General features: G+C 37.4%; 1 protein-coding gene across 2 annotated transcripts in view; it reads right to left on the reverse strand.

The window, feature by feature from the left end:
- Positions 1–334: 334 nt before the first annotated feature.
- Positions 335–25,304, reverse strand: part of LOC143738510 (uncharacterized) — a 71,885-nt gene continuing 46,915 nt past the window's right edge. For both annotated transcript variants that reach the window (XM_077230492.1, XM_077230493.1), the window contains exons 11-15: positions 14,545–14,723; positions 11,626–12,136; positions 8,616–8,755; positions 3,961–4,583; positions 335–3,594 (exon numbers count right to left, since the gene is read on the reverse strand). In XM_077230492.1, the coding sequence (XP_077086607.1) occupies positions 1,938–3,594; positions 3,961–4,583; positions 8,616–8,755; positions 11,626–12,136; positions 14,545–14,723 (3,110 nt within the window). In that variant the 3' untranslated portion in view covers positions 335–1,937. The remainder of the gene's footprint in view (positions 3,595–3,960; positions 4,584–8,615; positions 8,756–11,625; positions 12,137–14,544; positions 14,724–25,304) is intronic.

Here is a 25,304-nt window from a genome sequence, read left to right on the forward strand (position 1 = left end):
CAATAGAGTTAGGATTTGGTTGAGAGTTAGTTGCATGTAATTATGCATAATTTACTGGTATTACTATGGTAACTACATGTTACATATGTAACCAGGAATCTGTAAAATAAAGTGTTTTAATCCTAAATATTGATTTTTAACAGAGTAGAAGTTACTTCGAGTGAATATTTGACCATTAACACATCAGTATTTATTTTTGATGTACAAGTCTTGCATCACATGACAACTTTGTTGTTTATAATAAACATTTTGTGCCGAATTTTAGAGATGGTCAGACTTACCATTCTGAAACCTGAAATATATCTGAATATGAGTAAAAACAGCAAAACATATATTTATAGTGAAAATACTAATTTATTGAAATGAAATGCATGTATACAATATATGTTGAATGTATACAACAACAGAAATTAAAATACATAAACAATATCTTGTCTATACAGATTGTCTTATTCTTAATTAAGTTTTTGTGTTAGGTCTTTATGTATTTGTCCTTGAATGCATTAGCATTTATAACACAATGATCACAACATTAAACCATTAAGGGTGAAAATGAACACCACTGACATCAGATAATCAGTTAATATAGTAACACTTTACAATAAGATCTCATGTGTCAACATTAGTTAATACAATATCTAACATGAACTATCAATGTATTCCTACAGCATTTGTTTGTGTTAGTTCACAGTGCATTAACTAATGTTAACATACACATTTTGATCTTAAAAATGTAAATGTTCAAATTAACATGAACTAAGATTAATAAATGCTTTAGAAGAATTTATCATTGTTAGTTCATGAAACTACTGTTACCGTTAATATTCATAAGGATGGCTGAGTTTATTTTGTACGAATACTGAGATTTAGACGAAGACTTGAATGTAAAAAAAATATTTATGAAATGGTTTGAGATACAAAAGCTATACAAATAGTCTCACCCCCATATATTTATATATTTTATCATAAGAAAATGAGTAAATAGAAAAAGAATATCAGAATATTAAAGAGTATAAAAGATTTTGGTACATACACTCCTTTCTTTGCACATAATATTTTACACTACACAATCATGTTATGGAAGCTTGTTTCTGTCACAGAATAAAAAAGGTAATTGTGACGTAGATATAAACTCGCAATTACACTTTATTTTAAGGCGTCTCTGTTACACTGTAATTATAAATAAGTACTAAGTAATATTAACTAAGTACATTTACTTACTATAGTAATGGTTAGGATGACGGTTAGTTGCATGTGATTACGTATAATTTATAGTTATTACTATAGTAACAACATGTAACACGTGTAACAAGGAAACTGTAACAAAGTGTTACCATATCAGGTTAGGATGAGGGTTTTGTTTAGGGTTAGTTCCATGTAATTATGTATAATTTATAGTTCTTATGGTAACACTTTACAATAAGGTTCATTAGTTAACATTAATGTATTAACTAACATGAACTAACCATGAGCAATACATTTGTTAACAAAAATACAGCTGTTCATTGTTTGTTCATGTTAGTTCACAGTGCATTAACTAATACAACTTTTGATTTTAATAATGTATTAGTAAATGTTGAAACTAACAAACAAAGATTAATAAATCCTATAGAAGTTGAGTTTATTATTAGCTCACGTAACCTTATTGTAAAGTGTTACAGTTATTACTATAGTAACAATATGAAACATGTGTAACAAGGAAACTGTAACAAAGTGTTACCGTACCAGGTTAGGATCAGGGTTTGGTTTAGGGTTAGTTCCATGTAATTATGTATAATTTATAGCTATTAATTATAATATTATAGTAACAACATGTAACACGTGTAATAAGAACACTGTAACATAAAGTGTTACCAAACTCGCGAGTTATAAAGTCCAAATTGCAAAATGCAATTTTTAATCCGTTCTGGAAACAAGCTCCACATGATGTGCTTTAGTTAGTCAGTTTTCCCATCTTTCCTGCCGTCTCTGTCCCAGTGAGCGCCGGATAGCCGGTCCGTGTTTTCTCTCTCTCTGCTCCTCTTCACCGTGGCGCGAGCGACGGCTTCATCAAAGCACATGCTGACGCCACTGTTCCTCTTCCCCTCCGTTTCCCTGTGCAGATCTTTCCTCCGGTCCACCACTCCATCCCAACTCCCCGGCCCCTCGTCCTCCTGCTTCTCTTCATCGCTCAGCAGCTCCTCCACTCCTTTATCCTCGTGCTGTCCGTCCGCCAGCGGTGTGTGTCTGTGCTCGAACTGCTTTCTGAGCGCGAAGGCCGTGAGTTTTGAGTTTTGAGGTTTGGGTGGGACGGCGGGAACCGCTTTGACTTGATTTGCCAAACGTTTGGGAGCCGTTGATGAGATGCTCTCGTTTTCTTCACGCTGAGTCTCTTCTGCACCTTCTTTTCCTTCAACTATCTCCTCAATGTTTACCTCAACAAAACCTTCTGGTTCTACGTTCACATCCTCCTCAGTGTTTCGTTCATGGCTTTCCACCAAATCTTCCTTTCTTTCATCTTGTTCTCCTTCTTTTACAGGTTCATCCTTTGCTTTTTCCTCTTCCTCCTCACATTCTCCACTATTTTCCATTAAATCTTCTTTCCTTTCTTCTTGTTCTCCTTTTACAGATTCAACCTTTGCTTTTTCCTCTTCCTCCTCACATTCTCCACTATTTTCCACCAAATCTTCTTTCCTTTCTTCTTGTTCTCCTTCTTTTACAGATTCATCCTTTGCTTTTTCCTCTTCCTCACATTCTCCACTATTTTCCATTAAATCTTCTTTCCTTTCTTCTTGTTCTCCTTCTTTTACAGATTCATCCTTTGCTTTTTCCTCTTCCTCCTCACATTTTCCACTATTTTCCATTAAATCTTCTTCCCTTTCATCTTGTTCTCCTTCTTTTACAGATGCATCCTTTGCTTTTTCCTCTTCTTCCTCACATTTTCCACTATTTTCCATTAAATCTTCTTCCCTTTCATCTTGTTCTCCTTCTTTTACAGATTCATCCTTTGCTTTTTCCTCTTCTTCCTTATAATCTCCACTATTTTCCACCAAATCTTCCTTTCTTTCATCTTGTTCTCCTTCTTTTACAGATGCATCCTTTGCTTTTTCCTCTTCTTCCTCACATTCTCCACTATTTTCCATTAAATCTTCTTCCCTTTCATCTTGTTCTCCTTTTACAGATTCAACCTTTGAATTTTTGAAATTTCCTTCCAAATCTTCTTTCCTTTCAGTCGCACTCACTTCTTTCTCATCACTAGATTCTTCAACTGATCCAGTCTTTGCATCTTCATCATCGTCACACTTTCCTTCCTCTGTGTCTGTTTTGTTGATGCTGTTCTCACACTCTTTCAACTCTTCTGTTTCCTCACTCTTCTCATCCTCAATCTCTCGCTCGCTCATAATCGCTGTTTTTTTCTCCGATGGTTGATCTTGAGGAGCCAGTGAGATGCAGTCGACAACAGTGGGCTCATTGATCATCGCCTCACTGTTACCATGGTAACCGGCAGCATCCGCACCTGGAAGCTCATTGGTCTCAGTTTTTTCGGGCTCTGGTGAAGAAGGTATCGAGTCCGGTCCGAAATATGTGTCCTCGTCACTGGCTTCATCTTCCCTTCTGTACACAAACAAAACGTGTAAAATATTACAGTAACACTTTATTTTACAGTATCCTTGTTACAAGTTACATGTACTTACCATAGTAATAACAGTCAATTATGCATTACATGCAACTAAACCTCAACCAAATCCTAATCCTGGTTACCCTAACCCTATAGAAAGTACATGTTGTTAAATAATATTACTCAGTACTAAAATTTATAATTACACTGTAACAACGACACCTAAAGTAAAGTGTAACCAATATTACACAAGCACTACACATTTTATGTTGTTCCAACTCAACATAAAAAGTCTCTGTACCTTGAAACACAAATGGAGACTAGCGGAAGAGATTATAAACTCATATGCTTCAGGTACTTACATCAATGTGTGTTTCTCATTCCCAGCATCCTCTTCTTTCTTGTTTTCATCCGTCTTTAATACACCTGAACTGAGATGAAAAGTGTTTTCACTATTGTCTGTCAATGTAGGAGCGGTAGGAATCACGTCTTCCGATTGGTCGGCATCTTTACAGTTCTCTGGAGGAAGTATGTTTTGCGTCCAATCTAAGCATTCTGATTGGTTACTGCAGTGAACTTCTACATTGCTGAAAGTAGGAGCGTCAACGGTGGTTTCTGGACCCGACCAAGAGAGACCCTGAAAACACCGACTGGATGGGAGACTGTGACAAAACATGTCCTCATATTCAGAGCCTTTATCAGACTCATCATCATCATCATCATCATCATCATCAGCAGGGCTGTAGTCGTCGTCTGATGATAATGACAGAGCTGGTAGGAAGGGGCGGGACTTATAAGGCAAACTGTGTGATTTCCCAGGAATAAGCCTGTGTGTGAACGACGGGCTGCTGATTTTGGCTGCCGGTGTTTCAGAGTCATTAGTGCAGTTTTGCAATGAGGATGAAACTGCCCGATTATCCTGGTTTTGATCTTCCTCTTCCTCGTATTCCGTTTCAAAACAAGGTGCTTCGACTGAAAACTCAACCTGGCAAACAGAGAGAAAGCGAGACCGACGTCAGATGCAGGAAGAGGAGCATCGAGACAATATAAACACTGTTTCAAACAAAAGCCAACAGTATTAAACTACACATTTTAACTAATTATTGACTAACTTATTTTAATGATAATATTTTAATAATGTAAATTAAATGATCATTAATAATAAACCAATTATTTTATTATTAGTGCTGTCTAATCGATTAATCACGATTAATCGCATCTAATATACAAATCTGTAAATATATATGTGTGCGTAGTAATGTGAAAAAGAAAGGACACTTTTGAATTCCATGGTTTTTCATATCAGAGCATAATAAATATTAACTGGTTCTTAGCAGGTCTTAAAATTAGGTAAATACATCCTCAGATGAACAACCATCATGGCGGTTGGCGGTTGCCAGGAGAACAGTACTTGCCCGACTGCATTGTGCCAAGTGTTAAGTTTGGTGGAGGGGGGATTATGATGTGAGGTTGTTTGGTGGAGGGGGGATTATGGTGTGGGGTTGTTTGGTGGAGGGGGGATTATGGTGTGGGGTTGTTTGGTGGAGGGGGGATTATGGTGTGAGGTTGTTTGGTGGAGGGGAGATTATGGTGTGGGGTTGTTTGGTGGAGGGGGGATTATGGTGTGAGGTTGTTTGGTGGAGGGGGGATTATGGTGTGGGGTTGTTTGGTAGAGGGGGGATTATGGTGTGGGGTTGTTTGGTGGAGGGGAGATTATGGCGTGGGGTTGTTTGGTGGAGGGGGGATTATGGTGTGGGGTTGTTTGGTGGAGGGGGGATTATGGTGTGAGGTAGTTTGGTGGAGGGGGGATTATGGTGTGGGGTTGTTTGGTGGAGGGGGGATTATGGTGTGGGGTTGTTTGGTGGAGGGGGGATTATGGTGTGAGGTTGTTTGGTGGAGGGGGGATTATGGTGTGGGGTTGTTTGGTGGAGGGGGGATTATGGTGTGGGGTTGTTTGGTAGAGGGGGGATTATGGTGTGAGGTTGTTTGGTGGAGGGGGGATTATGGTGTGGGGTTGTTTGGTGGAGGGGGGATTATGGTGTGGGGTTGTTTGGTGGAGGGGGGATTATGGTGTGAGGTTGTTTGGTGGAGGGGGGATTATGGTGTGGGGTTGTTTGGTGGAGGGGGAATTATGGTGTGGGGTTGTTTGGTGGAGGGGGGATTATGGTGTGGGGTTGTTTGGTGGAGGGGGGATTATGGTGTGAGGTTGTTTGGTGGAGGGGGGATTATGGTATGGGGTTGTTTGGTGGAGGGGGGATTATGGTGTGGGGTTGTTTGGTGGAGGGGGGATTATGGTGTGAGGTTGTTTGGTGGAGGGGGGATTATGGTGTGAGGTTGTTTGGTGGAGGGGGAGTTATGGTGTGAGGTTGTTTGGTGGAGGGGGGATTATGGCGTGGGGTTGTTTGGTGGAGGGGGGATTATGGCGTGGGGTTGTTTGGTAGAGGGGGGATTATGGCGTGGGGTTGTTTGGTGGAGGGGGGTTATGGTGTGGGGTTGTTTGGTGGAGGGGGGATTATGGTGTGGGGTTGTTTGGTGGAGGGGGGAATATGGTGTGGGGTTGTTTGGTAGAGGGGGGATTATGGTGTGGGGTTGTTTGGTGGAGGGGGGAGTATGGTGTGGGGTTGTTTGGTGGAGGGGGGATTATGGTGTGGGGTTGTTTGGTGGAGGGGGGATTATGGTGTGAGGTTGTTTGGTGGAGGGGGGATTATGGTGTGAGGTTGTTTGGTGGAGGGGGGATTATGGTGTGAGGTTGTTTGGTGGAGGGGGGATTATGGCGTGGGGTTGTTTGGTGGAGGGGGGATTATGGTGTGGGGTTGTTTGGTAGAGGGGGGATTATGGTGTGGGGTTGTTTGGTGGAGGGGGGATTATGGTGTGAGGTTGTTTGGTGGAGGGGGGATTATGGTGTGGGGTTGTTTGGTGGAGGGGGGATTATGGTGTGGGGTTGTTTGGTGGAGGGGGGATTATGGTGTGAGGTTGTTTGGTGGAGGGGGGATTATGGTGTGGGGTTGTTTGGTGGAGGGGGAGTTATGGTGTGAGGTTGTTTGGTGGAGGGGGGGTTATGGTGTGGGGTTGTTTGGTGGAGGGGGGATTATGGTGTGGGGTTGTTTGGTGGAGGGGGGATTATGGTGTGAGGTTGTTTGGTGGAGGGGGGATTATGGTGTGGGGTTGTTTGGTTGAGGGGGGATTATGGTGTGGGGTTGTTTGGTGGAGGGGGGATTATGGTGTGAGGTTTTTTGGTGGAGGGGGGATTATGGTGTGAGGTTGTTTGGTGGAGGGGGGATTATGGTGTGAGGTTGTTTGGTGGAGGGGGGATTATGGCGTGGGGTTGTTTGGTGGAGGGGGGATTATGGTGTGGGGTTGTTTGGTAGAGGGGGGATTATGGTGTGGGGTTGTTTGGTGGAGGGGGGTTATGGTGTGGGGTTGTTTGGTGGAGGGGGGATTATGGTGTGGGGTTGTTTGGTGGAGGGGGGATTATGGTGTGGGGTTGTTTGGTGGAGGGGGGATTATGGTGTTGGGTTGTTTGGTGGAGGGGGGATTATGGTGTGGGGTTGTTTGGTGGAGGGGGGATTATGGTGTGGGGTTGTTTGGTGGAGGGGGGGTTATGGTGTGGGGTTGTTTGGTGGAGGGGGGATTATGGTGTGGGGTTGTTTGGTGGAGGGGGGATTATGGTGTGGGGTTGTTTGGTGGAGGGGGATTATGGTGTGGGGTTGTTTGGTAGAGGGGGGATTATGGTGTGGGGTTGTTTGGTGGAGGGGGATTATGGTGTGGGGTTGTTTGGTGCAGGGGGATTATGGTGTGGGGTTGTTTGGTGGAGGGGGATTATGGTGTGGGGTTGTTTGGTGGAGAGGGGATTATGGCGTGGGGTTGTTTGGTGGGGGGGGGGTTATGGTGTGGGGTTGTTTGTCGGAGGGGGATTATGGTGTGGGGTTGTTTGGTGGAGGGGGGATTATGGCGTGGGGTTGTTTGTTGGAGGGGTTATTATGGTGTGGGGTGGTTTGGTGGAGGGGGGATTATGGTGTGGGGTTGTTTGGCGGAGGGGGGATTATGGTGTGGGGTTGTTTGGTGGAGGGGGGGTTGTGGCGTGGTGTTGTTTGGTGGAGGGGGGGGTTGTGGTGAGGGGTTGTTTTTCACGCTTGGCCTCTAAGTTCCAGTGATAGGAACTCTTAATGCTTCAGCATACTAAGACATTTTAGACAATTTCATGCTCCCAACTTTGTGGGAAGAGTTTGTGGATGTTCCTGTTCCAGCATGACTGCGCTCCAGTGCACAAAGCAGGACCATAAACACATGGATGAGGAGTTTGGTGTGGAGGAACTGGACTGGCTGCACAGAGTCCTGACCTCAACCCTATATAACAGCTTAGGGATGAATAACAGTGGAGACTGAGAGCTTCTCATCCAACATCAGTGCCGGACCTCACTAATGGGCTTCTAGAAGAATGGTCAAAAATTCCCATAAACACACTCCTAAACCTTGTGGAAAGGCTTCCCAGAAGAGTTGAAGCTGTTATAACTACAAAGGGTGGAGCAACTCCATATTAAACCCTACAGATTAAGAATGGGATGTCATTCAAGTTCATGAGTATGTAAAGGCAGACGTCCCAAAAACTTTTCGCAATATAGTGTAATTCGAATTTTGCTAATATTCAAGAAAGAAATTCGAATTTAGCTTTTCAGCCATTTTGACAGCACTACTCAAGAGTCAAATGTGAGGCCGACTGTCCGACAGCTAAAGCTTGACTGAAAGTGTGACATGCAACAGAACAATGATCCCAAGAACACTAACAAAATCTTCAACAGAACGGCTGAAGAAGAAAATAATCAAGGTGTTGCACCGGCCCAGTTAATCTGAGGTTGTATTTACCTAATTTTAAGACCTGTAAAAGACCAGATGATTTTTATTAATATGTTCTACGATATGTAAAACCCCAGAATTCAATGGAGAGCAATTGTGCTGCTCATGTAGACAGCAGATGCTCACTAGAGCGTGGACAAGCAGCAATGAGACGTATACACACCTGGTTTGAAGCACAGTTGTCCATCGAGTCCAAGAACCCAAACGCCTCCTGTAGATCCATCGGAAGGTCCTGTTCTGGAAACTCCATGTCCTCGTAGAAGCGCGGACTGACCGGCGCTGGGAGGAGGTTTCCTCTCATCTCTGTGGGAAAAACCATTTACATCTGCCATCATTTTATATCACACACTATTTCACGTAATGATGACTCAACATCTCCTTTCCATTTTGAAATTATTTAAAGGGCACCTATTATGCAAAATTCACTTTTACATGGTGTTTGAACATAAATGTGTGTTGGCGGTGTGTGTACACAACCACCCTATAATGCTAAAAATCCACCCAGTGCTTTTTATTTAATCCCCATAAATCATAAGCAGTGTCTCAGAACAAGCCGTTTTTAGATTCGGGGCAATGACGTACTTTTGCACAGGCCTGTTGACGGACACTGGCGTATTATCATAGCTCCGCCCTGAGTGAGCTTAGCACAGGCCCCTCCCATGACTGTTGACGGACACTGTCGTATTATCATAGCTCCGCCCTGAGTGAGCCGTGCACAGGCCCCGCCCACGGCTGTTGACGGACACTGTCGTATTAGCATAGCTCCACCCTGAGTGAGCTTAGCACAGGCCCCTCCCATGACTGTTGACGGACACTGTCGTATTATCATAGCTCCGCCCTGAGTCAGCCGTGCACAGGCCCCGCCCACGGCTGTTGACGGACACTGTCGTATTAGCATAGCTCCACCCTGAGTGAGCTGTGCACAGGCCCCGCCCACGACTGTTGACGGACACTGCTGAATTAGCATAGACCCGGCCTGAGTGAGCTGTGCACAGGCACCACCCACGACTGTTGATTGACACTGCTGTATTAGCATAGCTCCGCCCTGAGTGAGCTGTGCACAGGCCCCGCCCACGACTGTTGGCGGACACTGCTGTATTAGCATAGACCCGCCCTGAGTGAGCTGTGCACAGGCCCCGCCCACGACTGTTGATTGACACTGCTGTATTAGCATAGCTCCGCCCTGAGTGAGCTGTGCACAGGTCCCGCCCACGACTGTTGACGGACACTGCTGAATTAGCATAGACCCGGCCTGAGTGAGCTGTGCACAGGCACCGCCCACGACTGTTGACGGACACTGCTGTATTAGCATAGCTCCGCCCTGAGTGAGCTGTACACAGGCCCGCCCTTTTTGTTTTGTTATAAGATGTAAGAATGAACATAGCAGTCTCGTTGTTACTCGAGGATGATTCTGTACCAACTGTCGTGACTCAGCTTACAGTCTCCGGTGACCCAGCTTACAGTCTAAGGTGCGATAGGCCTAACGCTACTGATCACGGCAGAAATTAAAAGGGAGGGCACGCACTTTATTACAGCTCATCGGATATAAAGTTTACCAGTTCATTAAGCACCCCCTGAAAAGGTGTGTATATATTGTATTGAGTGTTTTGTGGAATTCACTGTGTATGTTGATGATAATGAAAGGGAGAGAGAGAGAGAGTTTATGGATAAGACTTTGCATTTAAAGGGATACACACTAAAACGGCATGTTTTTCTGAGCCCCAAAAAGTGTCAATTTAAATATGCTGTAAATAATGAGCTGTGGGGTATTTTGAGCTAAACCTTCACATACACTCTCGGCACTCTCTGGGGACATCAGAGACTTATTTTACATCTTGTGAAAAGCGGCATAATAGGTTCCCTTTAAAGTCCCTTTGTGGAAAAAAAATCCAGCTTTTAATGTTGTTTATATGTCTATGTGGTATTTTTAACATGTTTTAAGACAAACCATGTGTAAATTAGGGTGACCACCCGTCCCGCTTTGCGTTGTACCGCACAGCATTTTCATCAGTCTGTTGGTTTTTAATTATAATATTAAGAAAACGTGCATGCATTCTTTTGACTTTTTAAGAAAGCATTTTATTTATTATTTTTGAATAAATTATTTTTTTTATTTTAAATAACAAAGTATTTTTATCAGCTGTAAGGCAGAATACAAATGTTTTTATTAAGTTGGATAAACATTATAGCCTGGCAAGATGTTAGGTATGGGAACTCCCAATTGGCATTCAATCCAAGGGGCAGGACAAACAGTTGTCTTTCAAATTCCCTCTGCACGCAATAGGACAGCGCTACAACCAACCAGAGCACCGAACGGCTGTGGCTGAGTGAGTCCCGTGCGTTTTTCCACCAGCGGAGCTAGTTGATAGGCCTATATTAAACTTTTGCTGTATCCAGTCGTCAAAACTCCGAACACATCTTCCTTTTTTAAGAATGACTTAAGTGACGTTCTCTTAACTTCAAGTCATCCAGAGTCGCGGCCAAAGCCGATTCGAAAGACCGCTGTTCGCCAGCAGCATCTTCTTTGTTTTCAAGTAGCAGGGATTCAAACCTAGCTGCCGCTAGGGTGCCTCTAGATTTCTAGGCTATAAACATTATATAACAGTTTAAGATTATGTTTTAGTTTTGGTAACATGCCCCACGTTGTCCCACACAAACTTATAATCGTCCCACATTTGGTTTGTTTGATGGTGGTCACCCTAGCGTAAATTCATAAGTCGACAGCATTGCTGAGTATTTTCTCCTTAAAACTGCAGTGAACCAAAGACAGTCTCAAAAACACGCTTTGAAATCGCTGGTGTTTCTGACGTCACAAACTACCTTGTAACCAATCAGATCAACGTGTGATCGTCAACCAGTGGATCTCTGAGTGAGTGAGTGAGTGGAGGCGGGGTTCATTTGCATATTCATAGAACCGTGCATACTAAATGAGGCAAAGGTGTCGAGTTACATTCAAGATATTTTAAGGCATGAACATATTTTTTCAAAGGAAAAAACGTTTAAATATGTAATTTTGGTGATCAAAGATGAGTTTTAACAGATAAAATTATTGACTACAGGGGGACTTTAAGACTTAAAAAACCTGAGGAAGAACAATATTTTGCATTTTACTATAAAAACACTGCAAAACTAAACTGTGAAAACAATTGAGTGAACTATAATCAGAATATTACCCATGTAATCCTCATCTGGGGCTTCCTCTTTGACTTCTGGCATTGGATATTCTTCGTTCTCCTTCACCGACTCTTGATTCAGACTCTGATCTTCTTTGTCGTTCTGTGCGTCTCCTTCTTCTAGCACAGTTTCTTCCTTAATATCCGCCATATTCTTCCCACAATCCACCTGACCTTCTTCTAGGCAACCACTGATTTCTCTTTTACTCTCGTCGTGAACATCATCATGTTTGCTCCCATCGGTGCTCTTAACGTCATCGTCTTCCTCCACGGTTTGCTCTCTCTCGTTCCAGCCGCCGTGTAACACACCCAGAGCCAGTCCAGATGTGATATGAAGCGGGACGGTCACGGAAAAAGGTCCGGAGATGTGGATCCCGGCGCGCCGGTCCGCTTTGCTGGTCATTCCTGGCGATCGGGTCACGCCCGGCGACGCCCCCTCGGGCCCGTTGGCTCCGCCCCCAGAGTCCAGACGACTGTACGTTCCCGGAGTCCCTCCGCTCACCATACTGACCTAAGCTCAAAACATGACAAATAAGTTTTGTGTTTAAAGGAGTAGTTACCCCATGATTTACTCACCCTCAAGCCATCCTAGGTGTATATGACTTTCTTCTTTCAGACGAATACAATCTGAGTTATATTAATAGATCGCAACCAACAGATTGAAGCACAAAAAAGTGCATCTGTCCATCATAAAAGTGCATCCATCCATCCACTTTTAAGATGGATAGATGCACTTTTGTAGACTTCGGGGGAGAATCAGCCATTCACTGCCATTATAAAGCTTGGAAGAGCGAGGACATTAGTATAACTCCCTAGGATGGCTTGAGGGAGAGTAAATCATGAGCTCATTTTAATTTTAAAGTGAACTACTTATTTAATAACAAAATTAAGGAAGTGTCTTACAAAATATTTAACAGAATTGATCCAGCTAAGCATGGTTTGGAAAGATTCAAGCTTAATATTTCATATATCTGTGAATTTTGTGCACTAAAATATTATTATTATTATCATCCTATTTTGGAAAGATTTAGAAACCTTTATTAGTAGAAAACTGAAGTGTACGATAGAAATCTGTGTATTTGATGTGCTTTTTTTATAATCAGAATGACAATTTGGAATGTAAAGAACAACAAATGTTATACAATTATTTATTTTGGAAAATACCGTATACATAAAAATAAGTGAGCTCGATGCAAACCATATTTTTCACACTTTAAAAATAACTTCAAATTATATGTACAGGGGTGATAGTAGAAAAAAATCCTGAGCCTGAACTTTTTTCCCTGGGACAGATGCTTAGGGCGAGTTTATCCTCCGCCAATTTCTGACACAAAGTGACGAGTGGATGTGCGATTGTTTTTCTCGTCTTCTTATATTGTTGTCATATATTTTTGTCATTATTTTTTGAGAATGCAAGACACACACAAACACATGTCTATCTACATAACGCTTTTTAGTTTTTTGAATTCGACCCAAATCCTAAATGTCACTTGCACTGCACTGCAATGTATTTTTTTCATGATTAATATTGCATTGCAAAATAATGTGTGCTGGTCAACTAGTCTAAAATTAAGAAACCCCTAGAAAACAGTAAAAAACATTTGTACATTTAAGATAGTTCTACTTAATTTTTTATTCCAATATCCAAATATGATAGCCTACTTGATAAAAAGAAAAGAAAAAAGGGCTTTTATTTGTTTCGTGCTGTCTTTGCATTTGAACATTGCACATTTTAAACAGGACACGCATTAGCTGAATAGACAGGAGTCCTGTCACATGACCAATAATAGCAAAACGAATCACTTATTCTAAAAAGAATATTAAGTAGCCTATATGTTAGAACAATCTGACATAGGACTGTGTTAATAGTAAAACGTCCGTCATTTAACGAACTTTAAAAACACGGGATGGATAATAAAAAATGCTTTCTGGCATTTTGACAGGAAAAAAAAAACACAACCAAGAACAAAACAGTTCGTCAATTTTCATTTTACAATTATCATCTCTCTCTGTGCGCGCGGTCTGTGTTTGTGAGAGAGAGAGAGAGAGAGAGAGAGAGAGAGAGAGAGCGCGCGCGCAGCACTGATACAACGGTTTCTTATCCACAAGTAACGCGCTAGTTTTCATAAAAAATTATTATGCAACATAATTAGGTACTTTAGTTATTATAACACAATAACGTAACACATGCAGGCTACGTTTCTCAACACTGAGAATGAATAAATAAACGCCTGTTTGCAGACTCGCGCTTATCAGTAAATTAATCCACAAATCACAGCACTTTCATAATCAGTAAGCCATAGCGATTTTAATTTTATTTAGATTTATTGTTCATCAATACTTAAGCTTTTTATAATTTGCATGGCTGTATGATGTCTTCATCTTATCTGAGTGTCATGAATGACGGAGTATTTTAAGATAACCCATGCGATTGCGATCACTCCGTGTGATAATAGAATCCAGATTAAGTTAACTCAATACAATACTTCAACTTTCCACATCCACCCCAGCCCGTTTACCTACAGGAGTCAGAAGTGCCGTGACTATACTGTAGCCTACTGTCCTCGCTCATGAACTCAGTGAGACTGCGTGCGGGCCGCGGGAGTGGAAGAGGATCGAGCGGGATTCTTTATTGCTGTCGATTTTCAGTCTCTTTTTAATTATAGGCCTTACGCATCTTTTAATCACACCCGCTTGCTATTGGAATGAACCCAGTATGATTGGCCGAACTCAGCTTCTTTTGCTGTTGATTTTTTTTTTTTTTTTTCGCAGACACGTCTGTAGGCCGGAAATCCGCTTTTAAAAAGCGCTTTTATTTTTTTAATTAGCTAATGTTAATGTGATCATGTGAATATGTAATACCTCTTGTTCTCATGGCATTGAATTAATAATAAAAAATGTACAAAAAAACATTCTGACCTGAGCTCCGCCCGTCCGCCTGTACGTCACTGCGTATCCGCTGGACACACCCCCTCCGGCAGAAGCCCCGCCCCCTCCGGCAGAAGCCCCACCCCCTCCGGCAGAAGCCACGCCCTCTGAGCTGCCCGAGGCCGAGGGCATAAGCAGAGGAGGAAGAAGAGCTGGAGGATGTTTCGAATCTGAGAGACATGAAAACAAACATGCAAAGGACGCTTCATAATTACACTATAGTCAGAAGTTTTGGATCGGTACGATCTTTAATGTTTTTAAAAGAGTCTCTTCTGCTCATCAAGGCTGCATTTACTTGATTAGAAATTAAAATTTGAACAGCTGTTTTCGATGTTAATATATAGTAAAACATAATTTATTCCAGTGATCAAAGCTGAATTTATTTGATTACAAATACTGTAAAAATTGTGAAATATTATTCCAATGTAAATCAGCTGTTTTCTGTGCGAATATATAGTAAAGTGTAATTTATTCCTGTAAACTTTCTATTCATCAAAGAATCCTTAAATAAAAATGTAAATAACTGTTTTCAACATTGATAATAATCATAAAGGTTTCATGAGCATCAAATCATCATATTATACTGATTTCTGAAGGATCATGTGACACTGAAGACTGGAGTAATGATGCTGAAAATTCAGCTTTGATCACAGGAATAAATTACATTTTAAATTTATTAAAATAGAAAACAGTCTTTTTAATTTGTCATAATATTTCACAATATTACTGTTTTTTTGTTGTATTTTTTATCAAATAAATGCAGCCTACATGAGCAGAAGAGACTCTTTTAAAAACATACAGTACAGATGTACAGATCCCAAACGTTTGACTATTTGAGTGTATATGAGTGTATTTGAGTGTATTTGAGTGTATATGAGTGTATTTGAGTGTATATGAGTGTATATGAGTGTATATGAGTGTATTTGAGTGTATATGAGTGTATATGAGTGTATATGAGTGTATTTGAGTGTATATGAGTGTATTTGAGTGTATTTGAGTGTAGATGAGTGTAGATGAGTGTAGATGAGTGTATATGAGTGTATTTGAGTGTAGATGAGTGTATTTGAGTGTATTTGAGTGTATATGAGTGTATATGAGTGTATATGAGTGTATTTGAGTGTATTTGAGTGTATATGAGTGTATATGAGTGTATTTGAGTGTATATGAGTGTATATGAGTGTATTTGAGTGTATTTGAGTGTATATGAGTGTATTTGAGTGTATTTGAGTGTATATGAGTGTTTTTGAGTGTATATGAGTGTATATGAGTGTATTTGAGTGTATATGAGTGTATATGAGTGTATTTGAGTGTATATGAGTGTATTTGAGTGTATATGAGTGTATTTGAGTGTATTTTAGTGTATATGAGTGTATATGAGCAGTGTATATGTGTGTTTTTTAGTATATTTCATTGTATATGAGTAGTGTATTTGAGTGTATATGAGTGTATATGAGTGTATTTGAGGGTATTTGAGTGTATATGAGCAGTGTATATGTGTGTTTTTTAGTATATTTCATTGTATATGAGTAGTGTATATGAGTGTATATGAGTATTATATGAGTGTATATGAGTGTATATGAGCAGTGTATATGAGTGTATGAGTGTATTTGAGTGTATATGACTGTATATGAGGGTATTTGAGTTTATATGAGTGTATATGAGTGTATTTGAGTGTATATGAGGGTATTTGAGTGTATATGAGTGTATATGAGTGTATTTGAGTGTATATGAGTGTATTTGAGTATATATGAGTGTATTTGAGTGTATATGAGTGTATATGAGTGTATTTGAGTGTATATGAGTGTATTTGAGTGTATATGAGTGTATATGAGTGTATTTGAGGGTATTTGAGTGTATATGAGGGTATATGAGTGTATTTGAGTGTATATGAGTGTATATGAGTGTATTTGAGTGTAGATGAGTGTAGATGAGTGTAGATGAGTGTATATGAGTGTATATGAGTATATGAGTGTATATGAGTAGTGTATATGAGTGTATGTGAGTGTATATGAGTGTATTTGAGTGTATATGAGTATATATGAGTGTATATGAGTAGTGTATATGAGTGTATATGAGTGTATTTGAGTGTATTTGAGTGTATATGAGTGTAGATGAGTGTAGATGAGTGTATATGAGTGTATTTGAGGGTATTTGAATGTATATGAGGGTATATGAGTGTATTTGAGTGTAGATGAGTGTAGATGAGTGTATATGAGTGTATATGAGTGTATATGAGTGTATTTGAGTGTAGATGAGTGTATATGAGTGTATATGAGTATATGAGTGTATATGAGTAGTGTATATGAGTCTATATGAGTGTATATGAGTGTATTTGAGTGTATTTGAGTGTATATGAGTATATATGAGTGTATATGAGTAGTGTATATGAGTGTATATGAGTGTATTTGAGTGTATTTGAGTGTATATGAGTGTATTTGAGTGTATATGAGTGTATATGAGTGTATTTGAGTGTATATGAGTGTTTTTGAGTGTATATGAGTTTATTTGAGTGTATATGAGTGTATTTGAGTGTATATGAGTGTATATGAGTGTATTTGAGTATATAGGAGTGTATATGAGTGTATTTGAGTGTATATGAGTGTATTTGAGTGTATATGAGTGTATATGAGTGTATTTGAGTGTATATGAGTGTATATGAGTGTATTTGAGTGTATATGAGTGTATTTGAGTGTATATGAGTGTATTTGAGTGTATTTGAGTGTATATGAGTGTATATGAGCAGTGTATATGTGTGTTTTTTAGTATATTTCATTGTATATGAGTAGTGTATTTGAGTGTATATGAGTGTATATGAGTGTATTTGAGGGTATTTGAGTGTATATGAGTGTATTTGAGTGTATATGAGTGTATATGAGGGTATTTGAGTGTATATGAGTGTTTTTGAGTGTATATGAGTGTATATGAGTTTATTTGAGTGTATATGAGTGTATTTGAGTGTAAATGAGTGTATATGAGTGTATTTGAGTATATAGGAGTGTATATGAGTGTATTTGAGTGTATATGAGTGTATTTGAGTATATATGAGTGTATTTGAGTGTATATGAGTGTATTTGAGTGTATATGAGTGTATATGAGTGTATATGAGTGTATTTGAGGGTATTTGAGTGTATTTGAGTGTAGATGAGTGTATATGAGTGTATATGAGTGTATATGAGTGTATTTGAGTGTAGATGAGTGTAAATGAGTGTAGATGAGTTTATATGAGTGTATATGAGTGTATATGAGTATATGAGTGTATATGAGTAGTGTATATGAGTGTATGTGAGTGTATATGAGTGTATTTGAGTGTATATGAGTATATATGAGTGTATATGAGTAGTGTATATGAGTGTATTTGAGTGTATTTGAGTGTATTTGAGTGTATATGAGTGTAGATGAGTGTAGATGAGTGTATATGAGTGTATATGAGTGTATTTGAGGGTATTTGAGTGTATATGAGGGTATATGAGTGTATTTGAGTGTAGATGAGTGTAAATGAGTGTATATGAGTGTATATGAGTGTATATGAGTGTATTTGAGTGTAGATGAGTGTAGATGAGTGTATATGAGTGTATATGATTGTATATGAGTGTATATGAGTATATGAGTGTATATGAGTAGTGTATATGAGTGTATATGAGTGTATATGAGTGTATTTGAGTGTATTTGAGTGTATATGAGTATATATGAGTGTATATGAGTAGTGTATATGAGTGTATTTGAGTGTATTTGAGTGTATATGAGTGTATATGAGTGTATATGAGTGTATATGAGTTTATTTGAGTGTATATGAGTGTATTTGAGTGTATATGAGTGTATATGAGTGTATTTGAGTATATAGGAGTGTATATGAGTGTATTTGAGTGTATATGAGTGTATTTGAGTATATATGAGAGTATTTGAGTGTATATGAGTGTATTTGAGTGTATATGAGTGTATTTGAGTGTATATGAGTGTATTTGAGTGTATATGAGTGTATTTGAGTGTATTTGAGTGTATATGAGTGTATATGAGTGTATTTGAGTGTATATGAGTGTATTTGAGTGTATTTGAGTGTATATGAGTGTATATGAGTGAATTTGAGTGTATATGAGTGTATTTGAGTGTATATGAGTGTATATGAGTGTATGTGAGTGTATATGAGTATATGAGTGTATATGAGTAGTGTATATGAGTGTATATGAGTGTATTTGAGTGTATATGAGTGTATTTGAGTGTATTCGAGTGTATATGAGTGTATTTGAGTGTATATGAGTGTATTTGAGTGTATATGAGTGTATTCGAGTGTATATGAGTGTATTTGAGTGTATATGAGTGTATTTGAGTGTATATGAGTGTATTTGAGTGTATTTGAGTTTATTTGAGTGTATATGAGTGTATTTGAGTGTATATGAGTGTATATGAGTGTATTTGAGTGTATATGAGTGTATATGAGTGTATTTGAGTGTATATGAGTGTATTTGAGTGTATATGAGTGTATTTGAGTGTATATGAGTGTATATGAGTGTATTTGAGTGTATATGAGTGTATTTGAGTGTATGAGGGTATTTGAGTGTATATGAGTGTTTTTTAGTGTATATGAGTGTATTTGAGTGTATATGAGGGTATTTGAGTGTATTTGAGTGTATATGAGTGTATTTGAGTGTATATGAGTGTATATGAGTGTATATGAGTGTATTTGAGTGTATATGAGTGTATTTGAGTGTATATGAGTGTATATGAGCAGTGTATATGTGTGTTTTTCAGTATATTTCATTGTATATGAGTAGTGTATTTGAGTGTATATGAGTGTATATGAGTGTATTTGAGGGTATTTGAGTGTATATGAGCAGTGTATATGTGTGTTTTTTAGTATATTTCATTGTATATGAGTAGTGTATATGAGTGTATATGAGTATTATATGAGTGTATATGAGTGTATATGAGCAGTGTATATGAGTGTATATGAGCAGTGTATATGTGTGTTTTTCAGTATATTTCATTGTATATGAGTAGTGTATTTGAGTGTATATGAGTGTATATGAGTGTATTTGAGTGTATATGAGCAGTGTATATGTGTGTTTTTAGTATATTTCATTGTATATGAGTAGTGTATATGAGTGTATATGAGTATTATATGAGTGTATATGAGTGTATATGAGCAGTGTATATGAGTGTATATGAGTGTATTTGAGTGTATATGACTGTATATGAGGGTATTTGAGTTTATATGAGTGTATATGAGTGTATATGAGTGTATATGAGGGTATTTGAGTGTATATGAGTGTATATGAGTGTATTTGAGTGTATATGAGTGTATTTGAGTGTATTTGAGTGTATATGAGTGTATTAGAGTGTATATGAGTGTATTTGAGTGTATATGAGTGTATATGAGTGTATATGAGTGTATTTGAGGGTATTTGAGTGTATTTGAGGGTATTTGAGTGTATTTGAGTGTAGATGAGTGTATATGAGTGTATATGAGTGTATATGAGTGTATTTGAGTGTAGATGAGTGTAGATGAGTGTAGATGAGTTTATATGAGTGTATATGAGTGTATATGAGTATATGAGTGTATATGAGTAGTGTATATGAGTGTATGTGAGTGTATATGAGTGTATTTGAGTGTATATGAGTATATATGAGTGTATATGAGTAGTGTATATGAGTGTATTTGAGTGTATTTGAGTGTATTTGAGTGTATATGAGTGTAGATGAGTGTAGATGAGTGTATATGAGTGTATTTGAGGGTATTTGAGTGTATATGAGGGTATATGAGTGTATTTGAGTGTAGATGAGTGTAGATGAGTGTATATGAGTGTATATGAGTGTATATGAGCAGTGTATATGTGTGTTTTTAGTATATTTCATTGTATATGAGTAGTGTATATGAGTGTATATGAGTATTATATGAGTGTATATGAGTGTATATGAGCAGTGTATATGAGTGTATATGAGTGTATTTGAGTGTATATGACTGTATATGAGGGTATTTGAGTTTATATGAGTGTATATGAGTGTATATGAGTGTATATGAGGGTATTTGAGTGTATATGAGTGTATATGAGTGTATTTGAGTGTATATGAGTGTATTTGAGTGTATTTGAGTGTATATGAGTGTATTAGAGTGTATATGAGTGTATTTGAGTGTATATGAGTGTATATGAGTGTATATGAGTGTATTTGAGGGTATTTGAGTGTATTTGAGGGTATTTGAGTGTATTTGAGTGTAGATGAGTGTATATGAGTGTATATGAGTGTATATGAGTGTATTTGAGTGTAGATGAGTGTAGATGAGTGTAGATGAGTTTATATGAGTGTATATGAGTGTATATGAGTATATGAGTGTATATGAGTAGTGTATATGAGTGTATGTGAGTGTATATGAGTGTATTTGAGTGTATATGAGTATATATGAGTGTATATGAGTAGTGTATATGAGTGTATTTGAGTGTATTTGAGTGTATTTGAGTGTATATGAGTGTAGATGAGTGTAGATGAGTGTATATGAGTGTATTTGAGGGTATTTGAGTGTATATGAGGGTATATGAGTGTATTTGAGTGTAGATGAGTGTAGATGAGTGTATATGAGTGTATATGAGTGTATTTGAGTGTATATGAGTGTATATGAGTGTATTTGAGTGTATATGAGTGTATATGAGTGTATTTGAGTATATATGAGTTTATATGAGTGTATTTGAGTGTATATGAGTGTATATGAGTGTATTTGAGTGTATATGAGTGTATATGAGTGTATATGAGTGTATTTGAGTGTATATGAGTGTATATGAGTGTATTTGAGTGTATATGAGTGTATTTGAGTGTATATGAGTGTATTTGAGTGTATATGAGTGTATTTGAGTGTATTTGAGTGTATATGAGTGTATATGAGCAGTGTATATGTGTGTTTTTCAGTATATTTCATTGTATATGAGTAGTGTATTTGAGTGTATATGAGTGTATATGAGTGTATTTGAGTGTATATGAGCAGTGTATATGTGTGTTTTTTAGTATATTTCATTGTATATGAGTAGTGTATATGAGTGTATATGAGTATTATATGAGTGTATATGAGCAGTGTATATGAGTGTATATGAGTAGTGTATATGAGTGTATGTGAGTGTATATGAGTGTATTTGAGTGTATATGAGTATATATGAGTGTATATGAGTAGTGTATATGAGTGTATTTGAGTGTATTTGAGTGTATTTGAGTGTATATGAGTGTAGATGAGTGTAGATGAGTGTATATGAGTGTATATGAGTGTATTTGAGGGTATTTGAGTGTATATGAGGGTATATGAGTGTATTTGAGTGTAGATGAGTGTAGATGAGTGTATATGAGTGTATATGAGTGTATATGAGTGTATTTGAGTGTAGATGAGTGTAGATGAGTGTATATGAGTGTATATGATTGTATATGAGTGTATATGAGTATATGAGTGTATATGAGTAGTGTATATGAGTGTATATGAGTGTATATGAGTGTATTTGAGTGTATTTGAGTGTATATGAGTATATATGAGTGTATATGAGTAGTGTATATGAGTGTATTTGAGTGTATTTGAGTGTATATGAGTGTATATGAGTGTATATGAGGGTATTTGAGTGTATATGAGTGTTTTTGAGTGTATATGAGTGTATATGAGTTTATTTGAGTGTATATGAGTGTATTTGAGTGTATATGAGTGTATATGAGTGTATTTGAGTATATAGGAGTGTATATGAGTGTATTTGAGTGTATATGAGTGTATATGAGTGTATTTGAGTATATATGAGAGTATTTGAGTGTATATGAGTGTATTTGAGTGTATATGAGTGTATATGAGTGTATTTGAGTGTATATGAGTGTATTTGAGTGTATATGAGTGTATTTGAGTGTATATGAGTGTATATGAGTGTATTTGAGTGTATATGAGTGTATTTGAGTGTATTTGAGTGTATTTGAGTGTATATGAGTGAATTTGAGTGTATATGAGTGTATTTGAGTGTATATGAGTGTATATGAGTGTATGTGAGTGTATATGAGTATATGAGTGTATATGAGTAGTGTATATGAGTGTATATGAGTGTATTTGAGTGTATATGAGTGTATTTGAGTGTATTCGAGTGTATATGAGTGTATTTGAGTGTATATGAGTGTATTTGAGTGTATATGAGTGTATTTGAGTGTATTTGAGTTTATTTGAGTGTATATGAGTGTATTTGAGTGTATATGAGTGTATATGAGTGTATTTGAGTGTATATGAGTGTATATGAGTGTATTTGAGTGTATATGAGTGTATTTGAGTGTATATGAGTGTATATGAGTGTATTTGAGTGTATATGAGTGTATTTGAGTGTATATGAGGGTATTTGAGTGTATATGAGTGTTTTTTAGTGTATATGAGTGTATTTGAGTGTATATGAGGGTATTTGAGTGTATTTGAGTGTATATGAGTGTATTTGAGTGTATATGAGTGTATATGAGTGTATATGAGTGTATTTGAGTGTATATGAGTGTATTTGAGTGTATATGAGTGTATATGAGCAGTGTATATGTGTGTTTTTCAGTATATTTCATTGTATATGAGTAGTGTATTTGAGTGTATATGAGTGTATATGAGTGTATTTGAGGGTATTTGAGTGTATATGAGCAGTGTATATGTGTGTTTTTTAGTATATTTCATTGTATATGAGTAGTGTATATGAGTGTATATGAGTATTATATGAGTGTATATGAGTGTATATGAGCAGTGTATATGAGTGTATATGAGTGTATATGAGCAGTGTATATGTGTGTTTTTCAGTATATTTCATTGTATATGAGTAGTGTATTTGAGTGTATATGAGTGTATATGAGTGTATTTGAGGGTATTTGAGTGTATATGAGCAGTGTATATGTGTGTTTTTTAGTATATTTCATTGTATATGAGTAGTGTATATGAGTGTATATGAGTATTATATGAGTGTATATGAGTGTATATGAGCAGTGTATATGAGTGTATATGAGTGTATTTGAGTGTATTTGAGTGTATATGACTGTATATGAGGGTATTTGAGTTTATATGAGTGTATATGAGTGTATATGAGTGTATATGAGGGTATTTGAGTGTATATGAGTGTATATGAGTGTATTTGAGTGTATATGAGTGTATATGAGTGTATTTGAGGGTATTTGAGTGTATATGAGGGTATATGAGTGTATTTGAGTGTATATGAGTGTATATGAGTGTATTTGAGTGTAGATGAGTGTAGATGAGTGTAGATGAGTGTAGATGAGTTTATATGAGTGTATATGAGTGTATATGAGTATATGAGTGTATATGAGTAGTGTATATGAGTGTATGTGAGTGTATATGAGTGTATTTGAGTGTATATGAGTATATATGAGTGTATATGAGTAGTGTATATGAGTGTATTTGAGTGTATTTGAGTGTATTTGAGTGTATATGAGTGTAGATGAGTGTAGATGAGTGTATATGAGTGTATTTGAGGGTATTTGAGTGTATATGAGGGTATATGAGTGTATTTGAGTGTAGATGAGTGTAGATGAGTGTATATGAGTGTATATGAGTGTATTTGAGTGTATATGAGTGTATATGAGTGTATTTGAGTGTATATGAGTGTATATGAGTGTATTTGAGTATATATGAGTTTATATGAGTGTATTTGAGTGTATATGAGTGTATATGAGTGTATTTGAGTGTATATGAGTGTATATGAGTGTATATGAGTGTATTTGAGTGTATATGAGTGTATATGAGTGTATTTGAGTGTATATGAGTGTATTTGAGTGTATATGAGTGTATTTGAGTGTATATGAGTGTATTTGAGTGTATTTGAGTGTATATGAGTGTATATGAGTGTATATGAGTGTATTTGAGGGTATTTGAGTGTATTTGAGTGTAGATGAGTGTATATGAGTGTATATGAGTGTATATGAGTGTATATGAGTGTATTTGAGTGTAGATGAGTGTAGATGAGTGTAGATGAGTTTATATGAGTGTATATGAGTATATGAGTGTATATGAGTAGTGTATATGAGTGTATGTGAGTGTATATGAGTGTATTTGAGTGTATATGAGTATATATGAGTGTATATGAGTAGTGTATATGAGTGTATTTGAGTGTATTTGAGTGTATTTGAGTGTATATGAGTGTAGATGAGTGTAGATGAGTGTATATGAGTGTATTTGAGGGTATTTGAGTGTATATGAGGGTATATGAGTGTATTTGAGTGTAGATGAGTGTAGATGAGTGTATATGAGTGTATATGAGTGTATATGAGTGTATTTGAGTGTAGATGAGTGTAGATGAGTGTATATGAGTGTATATGAGTGTATATGAGTATATGAGTGTATATGAGTAGTGTATATGAGTGTATATGAGTGTATATGAGTGTATATGAGTGTATTTGAGTGTATATGAGTATATATGAGTGTATATGAGTAGTGTATATGAGTGTATATGAGTGTATTTGAGTGTATTTGAGTGTATTTGAGTGTATATGAGTGTATATGAGTGTATATGAGGGTATTTGAGTGTATATGAGTGTTTTTGAGTGTATATGAGTGTATATGAGTTTATTTGAGTGTATATGAGTGTATTTGAGTGTATATGAGTGTATATGAGTGTATTTGAGTATATAGGAGTGTATATGAGTGTATTTGAGTGTATATGAGTGTATTTGAGTATATATGAGAGTATTTGAGTGTATATGAGTGTATTTGAGTGTATATGAGTGTATATGAGTGTATTTGAGTGTATATGAGTGTATTTGAGTGTATTTGA

Source organism: Siphateles boraxobius, unplaced genomic scaffold (assembly GCF_051911475.1).
Source record: "Siphateles boraxobius isolate OS27281-9 unplaced genomic scaffold, OSU_SipBor_1 146, whole genome shotgun sequence".
Classification (NCBI taxonomy): domain Eukaryota; kingdom Metazoa; phylum Chordata; class Actinopteri; order Cypriniformes; family Leuciscidae; genus Siphateles; species Siphateles boraxobius.